This window comes from Cryptomeria japonica, chromosome 2, assembly GCF_030272615.1.
Source record: "Cryptomeria japonica chromosome 2, Sugi_1.0, whole genome shotgun sequence".
In the NCBI taxonomy this organism is placed as follows: Eukaryota; Viridiplantae; Streptophyta; class Pinopsida; order Cupressales; family Cupressaceae; genus Cryptomeria; species Cryptomeria japonica.
In genome coordinates, this window is record NC_081406.1 from 626,161,327 (window position 1) to 626,172,621 (window position 11,295).

At 36.5% G+C, this 11,295-nt stretch overlaps 1 protein-coding gene across 1 annotated transcript; it reads left to right on the forward strand.

Annotated features, from left to right (window-relative positions):
- Positions 1 to 2,800: 2,800 nt before the first annotated feature.
- Positions 2,801 to 10,967, forward strand: LOC131078668 (casein kinase 1-like protein HD16). Its single transcript, XM_058016418.2, has 16 exons — positions 2,801 to 3,054; positions 3,182 to 3,804; positions 4,729 to 4,851; positions 5,008 to 5,081; positions 5,285 to 5,354; positions 5,502 to 5,557; positions 5,661 to 5,732; positions 5,840 to 5,934; positions 6,043 to 6,109; positions 6,239 to 6,587; positions 6,716 to 6,846; positions 7,200 to 7,374; positions 7,500 to 7,590; positions 10,010 to 10,167; positions 10,275 to 10,463; positions 10,541 to 10,967. Exons 2-16 carry the CDS (start codon positions 3,313 to 3,315, stop codon positions 10,598 to 10,600), a joined length of 2,202 nt encoding a protein of 733 aa, XP_057872401.1. The 5' UTR covers positions 2,801 to 3,054; positions 3,182 to 3,312; the 3' UTR covers positions 10,601 to 10,967.
- The last annotated feature ends 328 nt before the right edge of the window (positions 10,968 to 11,295 follow it).

Genomic DNA, 11,295 nt, shown 5'->3' on the forward strand with positions numbered 1-11,295 from the left:
ATCATGAACAATCAATGTTGTCCTAATTATACTCAACGCCACCCTCATCATTAATGTTGAACTTAATGGGAAAGTGGTATGACAAGGTGACCTCAAGAAGAGACATAGCCGATAAGTCATGATGTAGGAAGCAAATGAGAAAAATACTACGTCGTATTCATGGTGTTATCGAGCCATTTAAGAACTTTGTCATTTCCCACTTGAAAATTACTCCATGTATGCCAAACAGTTTGAGAGTGATGATGATATGAATTAGGATCATGAAGGCCCAATTTATTGCACATATAAAACCATGCCTATTGCTTTCAAGTTGTCCAACAAAAAGGCAAAGTTCCATTTTTATCATAGGCCATCTTGACCATATTAAATTTACCATACATAACCCAAGTGGCTAGGGGCATTGAATATGCAATCCATCTCCTAAGAGAAGATCTCTCTACAACAACATTGGGAGCATCAACAATAATGATCCCAAAAGAATGATTATCAATTTTCATGAGGATCTAAACAAGATGTCGAGTTAGATCAAACCCATGATCAACCATGCAAGATTGCCATTGCGACACAATCAAAGTGACACTTCCTCCATGAGAAACCTCGTGGTTGGAGGCAAAAACCATACTAGTTGACCAAATAACATGATATGCTACTGAAAGCAAGAAGGCAACAATTTTTAACTTCTTGAAGACATAACACATCAATACCAGGATAATTATGAGGAGTATCCTGCACAAAATACTTTATGGTGAGGTTAGTAAGACCTTGGACATTCTATTAGAGGAAATTCATAATTGAAAATCTTGCATATCATCCCCATCTCTAAGAAGGAGTAAAGATTCTGCAAGAATTTTGAAGCTGTTTGAAAACCTAACATTCCATTATGTTGTTTCTCTAAAATAAACCCACCTTTCTCGAAACGATTATAAGGGCAAGGGCTACATAAGTGACACAAACTAGGTGTCTTAGAAGAGATAATTGATAACATTTTAGGTGTTCACATAAATTTTGGTTGAATAGGAGCATTAAGGACAATGGGAGACACAATATCTTTCCCCTTCAAAGAAGGATTTGAACCAACTTGTTTCAGTTGCACAACAGTGGGCTCCTAAGACTTGCTTTGCACACTATTAGATGGGATATTCTTCCCCTTGTGGGTTATTGTAGTCCATTTCTCCTCTAGTTTAGAAACCTCAAAAGCTCACATAAAATTAGGGACCTGTGGGAAGTGTTTGGCAAGTTCAGATAGAGCACTAATTGAATACGGTGAAGGCTTCCAATTTGAATAATAACTGGTTCTGTAAGATCTTGAGATAAATCAACTTCCACACATACCCATTTTTGGGGTCAAGCTTGATAAAAAAGATCTAGCTCAACATAAATAACCTTCCTCGGGGAAGAAGCAATGACAAAAATAAAATGCAACATGGCAAAGGGAGACCAAGGAATTCAATCTAGTTAGCCACTCAGAGTTTTTTTAATCATTTGAGACTTAGAAGTCTCAAGTCCAGGGTTGAAAGACCAAAAGAGATGACTAGACATACTAAGGGCCATGCTAAAAAATAGCCTAGACATGACTAACTTTAGCAAAACAAAAAAAAAGAAAAAAACCCCTTAGTGAAGTTTTAGACCTCGTCAAGGCAAACCCCACGAGGGACCTTGGTCTTGGCAACCCAATCTTTTAGCATGCTTTTAGGGGGGATTTCCCAACAAAATAATCAATGAGTGTATGCCACTCTAACCATTGACATGCAAAATCAAAATATGAAGTGGGTAAAACCACATTTGTGGGGGTCTCATAAGGCATACCTTGTGAAAGACTTTCACCATAAATTTATGGGAACACTTTCTCAAAAGAGTCATTGTTTGTAGTCACCAAATAGTCAACACTAGTAGAAATTGTTGGGTTGAAGCTGGCCGAGGCCATTTAAATTAAAAATCCCACAATAAATGTGGTATGACGCAAGGAAAGACATTATTGAAAAGCCAAAGTACATAGACGAGAGGTAAAAACCCTAACAAAGCCAATTTTTCCATCGTCGAATTCACGTGTGTTTTATTGAGTAGATCTTAGAAGTTTTTTTTGCATGTTTGAATTATGGTGGAGGTGCATGGTGAATTAGAAAGCACATATTGCAAGGTTTTAGACTACTACTAGTCACATGTCACACCTACAATAGTTGGATCCACAACAATATGTGCATGCAAGCTTTGACACATACTGTAAGTTGTATCTGCACCCAAAATTGTTGCTTCCATTTAATGTTTTCCACAATTCAATACATTTAGAAACAAAATATTGGATTGGAGACACTTCGTTGAGGATTATGTATAATCTCCTTTCTTGATCGTGTTAATAAAAAAGCTTGTAAAACATACTCCTTTACTTGTTCGTGCTACTTACTACCCTCTTTTGAGCGAAGTCTTTTGTTGAAATAGATTCATTTATTTATCGATAGGAATTGAATTCAATTGATTAATGTATTTCTTTTTAGATCTTTTAAAAAAGTTAATCAAACAAACTTACCCATTTCTCATGTTTTTACTTATATTTATGACTTTTCTTTGAAATATATCTCTCAATATTTTATTTTATTAAGACATATACATCAATGAAAAACCCCTACACTTTTTAACTAATTACTAATTATAGAAACTTGAAAAAAAAACTCAACTATACCCTTGTCCAACTATCCTTCAAGAGGTTGTTGGAGAATGGAAATCAAATAGTGCCCTCCTAACCATTATTCCACAAGCTTGGAATCACTCTTATTTAAACACAATTAGCCAAAAATGGCTGAGAAGCTGGTACCTTATATACCCAACCCTTTTTGTCTAGAAGACCTGACCTGACCGCTACAAATCAATGAATAAATAAATAAATCCTCTCACATTACATGTCTCGCAATACCAGGGGAAGGGAAATTATTATTACTTTTGAGCAGGTTTTTGGGCGCCTCTTGCATCTCCATAGATTGAAACCCCGACGTCAACGGATCGAGTATCAGGCGGCCGCCACAGTTTTTCTTCGTTCACAGTCTGCCCATATTGAAGGAGGTCAGAGCCTTATCTGTATTTTTGTTTTTTATTGTTTATGTTTTGTATTTGGGGGGATTTTTATTGGAGGAACAATTTGCGATGCTTTTGTTTGGATTTTATCTTTACGCCTGTGAAATGCATGCAGATTCGGTACGGCCGTTTTGAGATTGTTAAGGGGAAAAAGAAATTAATGAACGATTAGGGGGAAATGGTGGTGGAATTTGGATGAGTGTGAAAGAAAGAAATGGTTGGATCTTTGGATTGTATGGGTGAAGGATGCCTGAACTGCGCAGTGGAATGCGCAAGGGTCGTGTTCCCCCTTTGAATAATAATAATAAACCCCAGCGTAGCCCGCCCGCAAACCGTGCCAGACGTGGGATCCCCAACAACAAGAAGAAAAATAACGACGTTGATAAGAAAAAGATAATCGCATCCGATCATGTGCGTACCAGAGCTGCTGTAGCAAAAGAGGCGGCGGACCTAGCGAAGCAGCACAAAATCCCTGATACGGACATTGCGATCGCACAGCCGAAGAATTTGCCCAAGAGAAACAGAACAGGGCGTAGGGTAACTAAGCCTGTAGCAGTTAGGTTGAGTCTCCGTGAAGAGAAAGGTCGGCAGTCAGCAGAGGCGAAAGCTGGGGAAGATTTAGCCGCGGTTAGGGATAGTGTTGCTGACGAAAAGATGGATGATGACAGTGCAGGGAGGAGCGCCGATAAGCTCCCTGCTGCTGAGGACGAAGGCAGTACCGCACCTCTTCCTGAAAAGGTGTGTTTTCTTGCACTCCCTTTTGGTGTTCTACAATTTGGGTCTTTAGGGTTTAGAGATAGCAAACCATTGCATTTAGATGGCTCAGCCTCAAACATCTCCTGATTTTCTCTGTCAGATTAATTGGTTTTTAAAATGGCAGTGCATTAAATTTAAATTGCCTAAAATCTCTTGCTTTTCTCCATCAGGGTATGTATTTTTTTTTTTTTGGATGAAATAGAACCTTCATAAATTATAGGAGGTAAATACAACCCATGCTTGTAAAATGCAAATCGGATGGAATGGAATCATGTCCCACAGTTATGCTAAGGGTATATAGCTTTTGAAGTAGCAGTATTTAAACCGCTAAACCATTTTATACTTTCCTCAGTTAGGGTATTTGGATATGAACTGGATTGTTAAGATCTCTAGGTCACGGTGATTTTGCCTAAACATTGTAAACATAATTTTCACCAAGTAGAATAGTAGGATTCTTACTTATAGGGTTGAATAGAATGACAGAGCTAACACATCTTGTATTCTTGTATTCTTATTCTATTTACCTATTCGTATATCATTCCTAGGATTTCGGGGGCGCCTGGAAAGACTTTGAATACATTTGCTTCCTTAAATAATCGATTATTTCTCATGGATTGCCTTGTGAGATTTTGAAATGGCCATTATTTGTGTCTTAAGATTTCATATACGGCTCTTTCGATTTTGGTAAGGTAGTTGATTATATTTTGTATGTTGGCAGTGTCTTTGGTTTTTTTCAGATACGTTCTAGAGACTGTATCTTAGTGGTTCAAATAATCCTCAGACCTTTTGCTTGCTAATTTTTCAAATGAATGGGATTTTTGCACTGTTGTTGTTGCATAGGTATTATTTTCTTTGAATAGTGTTAAACAATCTTGTTTGGTCTTTCCTAATTTTTTTTTTGTACAGGTTCAAGTAGGTGGCTCTCCTCTTTATAAAATAGAAAGGAAGTTGGGCAAAGGTGGTTTTGGTCAAGTTTATGTTGGTCGTCGTGTTTCTGGTGGTACAGCTACAGGTCCTAATGCTATTGAGGTATGCACTTAGATGATGTATCAGTATATACTATTAAATATTTCAATTTGATTGGTGAGTTTTAAAAATATGAAATCTGTTAATATTGTCAAACCTTTTTTACATGCCAAGTTCCAATGGTTTGTGTGATAAGCACTTATTGCTTCATGTTTGTAGGTTGCTCTAAAATTTGAACACAGGAGTAGTAAAGGCTGCAATTATGGCCCTCCGTATGAGTGGCAAGTTTATGCGTATGTATCAGACTGATCTTTTTGGTTCTTTTATGCTTAGATTCATTGGTTTATAAATTTCTCTCTGCCTTGAAGCTTAGTTTGTCTGGTAATGATTAATTCCTTTTTTTTTTTGTTTGGTGGTTTAATGGATATTTCTACGAAGTGTTGTAGGTGCCTGTTTCTTTACATGATTTGCTCATGTTTTGTCTTGTTTTGAACAGTGCTCTTGGAGGGAGTCATGGTGTTCCACGAGTCCACTACAAGGGTCGTCAGGGCGATTACTATATTATGGTATTGGTTTTTTTGTTGATAAACTTCTAGTGTTTCCTTTTCTAATTATAAAACAAAGAGGAATAATTTTTTTAATGGATCTTTCCTTTGTTTTCCAAACACTCATCGTTTTCTGATCTGACATTGCTTCTATCTGTTTTACCACAGGTCATGGATATCTTGGGCCCTAGTTTATGGGATGCTTGGAATTCATCTGGACAAGCGTTAGTTCTTTACTTTGCTTGAGTTTATTCTGTTTGTTGGCAGCATGGTAGCTGTTTTGGCAGGATCCTTTCTGCAAACTGACAGTTTGTTATCTATCTGCAGGATGTCTACTGAAATGGTGGCATGCATAGCTGTAGAATCTATATCTATTTTAGAGAAGATGCATTCCAGAGGGTATGTAGCAGTGATGCTGATTAATTTGCTTATGAGCTACAATATGTTAGTGTGTTATTCTGTGCACTAAACATCACGAGTAATTGGTTTTTATGCCTGAATTCCAGTTATGTTCATGGTGATGTAAAACCTGAAAATTTTCTGCTCGGTCAACCTGGTACACCAGATGAAAAGAAATTATTTCTTGTTGATCTTGGGTTAGGTAAGTAAGTTGCCTGTCATTGATTAAGTTCAGCTAATATTTAGTCTTAACAAAGCTTTCGGTATAGTTATTTTTGTATATGTTTGTGTAATATCAATAATAATGCAGCAACAAAGTGGAAGGATGCCGGAACTGGACAGCATGTAGACTATGACCAAAGGCCAGATGTGTTCAGGCAAGTTGCTATATCTATATTTTAATATTTTCTTTCTTTATGTTTGATCTGTGTTCTGTTCCTATCATAGGGTAATGTTACTGTTAAGATTTTTATCTTATACAATCTATGGAAATTGTGGTGATGCAGAGGAACTGTTCGATATGCCAGTGTGCATGCACATCTGGGAAGAACTGCAAGCAGGAGGGACGATCTTGAATCACTTGCATATACTCTAATATTTCTACTCCGTGGCAGATTGCCATGGCAAGGCTACCAGGGTGACAATAAAGGGTTCCTGGTTTGCAAGAAAAAAATGGCCACTTCGCCAGAAATGCTCTGCTGCTTTTGCCCACAACCTTTCAAGCAGTTCCTGGAATTTGTTGTAAATTTGAAATTTGATGAGGAGCCTAACTATTCAAAATTAATCTCACTTTTTGATGGCATTATTGCTCCAAATCCAGCTGTCAGACCAATAAATACGGATGGTGCACAAAAGGTGCGATCTTGAATAGAAAAATATTTCAGTGATCATATTTAATGATCATTGTCCTTAGGTTAATCTGATATTTGAAAATATGAGGCAATCTTAAGGGTTGCTTATTTTTGGTTCAAATTGTCTGCCAGGTTGGTCAAAAACGAGGCAGGTTGACAATGGATGAAGATGATGAGGAACAACCAAAGAAGAAAGTACGGCTAGGAATGCCAGCTACACAGTGGATATCTGTTTACAATGCTCGGCGTCCCATGAAGCAGAGGTATGCATGGCTCTATAATTTAAAATACAGGTTTCTTTGTTATTGTTTTTCAAATTTGTTGTGTGTTACCATGTTTTTCATAGAATGTTGTTATTATACAATTGTATTCAGCATTTTATAAATTTTGTTTTGTTTTCGATGTCTTTATAGTTTATTATATTGGATATGGTGTGTGCTTTTAGAGCTTCTTCTTTTTATATTAGTTGTGAATGGGTAGGCATCTGCTCTGCTTGGCTAGAATTCTAAAAGTTTCCTTTTTTGTGCTATATCTTGTGATTGTCTTTCATGAATCTGATATTTATACCTAAGTTTCTTTAAATCGTAACCTCACATTGCTTGTTTTATATTACTAGGTATCACTATAATGTTGCAGATACCAGGCTGGCACAACATGTTGAAAAAGGAAATGAAGATGGCCTGTTCATAAGCTGTGTGGCCTCCTGCTCAAACCTGTGGGCCCTCATTATGGATGCAGGAACTGGGTTTACAGCACAAGTATATGAACTTTCACAGTTCTTTCTTCACAAGGTTGGACGTGTGTCGTGCACACTTGAAAATTATTAAACTTTTGAGAGGCATAGTATACAGTGTACTAAGTTGCTTTTTGTACAAGAAGGATAAAATTAACTGATAAGTCTTTTCTAATTATGTAGGAATGGATTATGGAACAATGGGAAAAAAATTATTATATCAGTGCAATAGCAGGGGCCAATAATGGGAGTTCTTTGGTTGTAATGTCTAAAGGTGAGCTCTACTTATTTTTTCGTTTTCTGAATGAGTTTTGTAGAAATTTAATCATGGAACATGGATAATATGCATAATTCAACCAAATATATTATTGATTAAGTTTGATGGGTGCATGTTTTAACTTCTGATGATATAATGGTTTTCTTGTCTCATGGTAAACTTCAAGAACTTGTTTCATGAACATCTAGTCTTGCATTTAGTGAGGCACAATTTTAAATTTGTTCTTTTTACTTATCATGCACCTATTTGTCTTTCTTGAAGAGAGTGTGGGTACCCCAAGAACTAGCAAATTCTTTTTAGATGACATGGTTAGGTTTTAGACAGGCTGAGGCCTCCACTTCAGGCAGTTCCAAATGGAATTGTTTTCGGAAGGGTTGACAACATTCAAGGCATGCTATTGTAATCCTATTTGTAAGCATTTGGAAATGTAGAGATTGTCCAGGGCAGTGACATGATATTTTATTTATATGGACATGGGTTCTAAATGATAGCTTATTTGAGGATTTTTGTAGGCCTTCACATTTTGACCTAAAGTTTGTTTGGTTTGCTATTAACTGTGCCAAGCCTTTGCTTTTCTCTCAAGTATCCAAACCTATGCCTTCTAGTATTTTTCTTGGGTCCAAAGCTACCTTTTATTAAGGAACATTAAATCCAGAAAAGCTGTTGGTTTAGATAATTCTTTTTGTTAATTAAACAAACAATGCCAAAATATGACTAGAAATTTAGAAAAATCAAATTTAAGCATTTGTTTTTTATAAGGAAACCTTTATTCACGTTCAACCACATTCGAACTGTGAGAATGGCAAAAAATTGTCTCTAATCATTGATCATTAGTTTTCTTTCGTCTTTTATCATTGTCCTGTCTGATTTAAACATTGACACATACAAGTGTGTGTACATAAAGATCATTTTTTAACCACACAATTCTCCGCTTTTCTTGATTCCAAGTTTTACAGTTCTAATTTTTTAACAAAGAGTAAGCAAGCACTTCTGCTTTAATGCAATGGAGTGAAAATAATGAGCACAAACCATGTTGACGGACTTTTCCACACGCACAATTGGGTGCTTTATCTGCCATTGTATTTCTTGCCCTCTTGATGTATTTGTATGAGATCTTGAATTTTCTAAGTTCTCATCTTAATTTTTTGAATGATATTGTTTGTTTGTCGCTCATCTTGCTCTTCCTTTTTAGTTGCTTTAATAATTGGCATGGGTCTATCTTCCACCTGAAGATTCAGGTATCTGTTTTTCTTAGCCAGCCATATCCCTTCCAAAAGAGCCATTCTTTCTGTCGTTTCTTGAATATATATATATATATATATATATAGAGAGAGAGAGAGAGAGAGAGAGAGAGAGAGAGAGAGAGAGAGAGAGAGAGCCTCTTAATGAAGGTTGGGAGCAAAGCCACCTACACTTATATGAACATAAATACTAGACACCTGAGCTGGGTTCAGGCTAAGTGAATTTAGGTCTGATACATGTTTATTTAGACCAGGACAAATTTTAACCCAAATACTGTTTCTGGTGTACAACCAGGTTCAAGAACTTGGATTTGTAAGATTTCTATTATTTTTATTCTGGAACAGTCTCCCTATGTTATCTTTTGTTAGACTTAGGAGTACCCAGGTCCGGTTCATGGTTATCTAGGTCCAGAGAAATTTGATCCCAAATCCCATCTCTGGTGAACAATCAGGTTCAAGAGCTTTGGATGACATGTTTGTATTTTTATTTTTTTGAAAAATAATGTAGAAGCTTCTGTATTCTTTTGGGCCTCTTAATGAAGGTTGGGAGGAAAGCCACCTACACTTATATGAACATAAATACTAGACACCTGAGCTGGGTTCAGGCTAAGTAAATTTAGGTCTGATACATGTTTATTTAGACCAGGATAAATTTTAACCCAAATACTGTTTCTGGTGTACAACCAGGTTCAAGAACTTGGATTTGTAAGATTTCTATTATTTTTATGTATTGGGAACAGTCTCCCTATGTTATCTTTTGTTAGACTTAGGAGTACCCAGGTCCGGTTCATGGTTATCTAGGTCAGGAGAAATTTGATCCCAAATCCCATCTCTGGTGAACAACCAGGTTCAAGAGCTTTGCATGACATGTTTCTATTTTTATTTTTTTGAAAAAATATGTAGAAGCTTCTGTAATCTTTTGGGTTAGGAGTATCCTGGTCCAGTTCATGGTTGCATAGATCAGGACAAATTTGAACCCCAATCCTGTTCCAGGTTTAAAAACTTCGATTGGTATAGTTTTATTTATTTACATGCATATAGAACTTCTGTTTTGCTTATGATCAATCACTATGCTAATAAAGTTCTATTTCATCTGTTTTTCCCATGATATTTTGTAGATGAATTTGGTCATGAAACGTGGAAATTGATTTTATGATATGTTTAACATGTTTCAGGGACACCATATACACAACAATCTTATAAAGTCAGTGAGTCTTTTCCATTTAAGTGGATAAACAAGAAATGGAGAGAGGGCTTCTATGTGACTTCAATGGCCACTGCAGGAACTCGTTGGGGAGTTGTCATGTCACGCAATGCAGGGTTTACAGATCAGGTAGTTCAGATGCTATATGAAAAAGATGTGCTGTTTATATAAAAAAGTGACTTGGCTAAATTAATTTTTACCGTGCTTCTGACTGTTTGCAAACTACTTCTATGCAGGTGGTGGAACTTGATTTTCTGTATCCAAGTGAAGGCATCCATAGGCGCTGGGATACTGGTTATCGCATCACTGCGACTGCAGCAACAGTTGATCAGGCTGCATTTGTGCTTAGTGTTCCCAGACGAAAACCAGGGGATGAAACCCAAGAAACGCTTCGCACTTCTGCCTTCCCCAGTACTCATGTCAAGGTGATGAATCTTGCCTTCTCCTTCTCAATTCCATATTTTCTTTGAAATCCATCTAATGTTGTTATATATTTTTTCAGGAAAAATGGGCAAAGAATCTTTATCTTGCGGCTGTGTGTTATGGACGGACCGTGTCATAAAAGATTCAACATGTTGAAGTATTATTGTGTAAATTTTGAAAATACCATCTTGTGCTTGCAGTAGAAAATCTCATATTAATCATCTGCTGTAGGGCCAAGTTTGTAAAGTTCACTATCTCCTAAAAGGTAATTTTGAAAGAAAGGTGCAGGTTAGGGAGTTTTGCCTTGCAAGCTGGCTGCTTGTGTATACTATTTAATCTCATTGCATTGTGGCCAACAGAGAAGCTGCACAGGATGTGCACATTATGTTCTATATGTTTTTATTGGTAGGAAATCTCACTCCACATGATCTCATTCTCCAACTGAATCCAGATCATTATTTCAAAGCAGAGCAGGCGACAAATATATTTAAATTAAAAATTTTATATCCTTGGATTACTTAACTTTCTGCCAAGTTTCAAAATTAAGCTCACTACTTCATTGATTGCAATGATGAAACTAAGTTTTTTGATTATCCAAGGCATTCAAGGTGCACTGAAAAAGTGTTTTGAGCAGCTATCTGGGATAATTGCTGAAATTATGTAGTCTGAATAAGTTTTATTACTATCAATACCACCTCTGATAAACAGGCCACGAAAGGCATATACATTGACAACTTATATTCTAAAAATAATATGAAAACTGTTCCGTTCTTAATATAGCTTTAAAGGTACATTGTAGGTATATAAATATCGAAGCCACCTTGAATGCTTTGC

Coding starts and splice junctions, on each gene's coding strand:
- LOC131078668 (XM_058016418.2), top strand. CDS start 3,313: ATGCCTGAACTGCGCAGTGGAATGCGCAAGGGTCGTGTTCCCCCTTTG. Junction 5,558..5,660: donor TGGAATTCATCTGGACAAGC/GTTAGTTCTTTA, acceptor ATCTATCTGCAG/GATGTCTACTGAAATGGTGG. Junction 6,110..6,238: donor CAAAGGCCAGATGTGTTCAG/GCAAGTTGCTAT, acceptor GTGGTGATGCAG/AGGAACTGTTCGATATGCCA.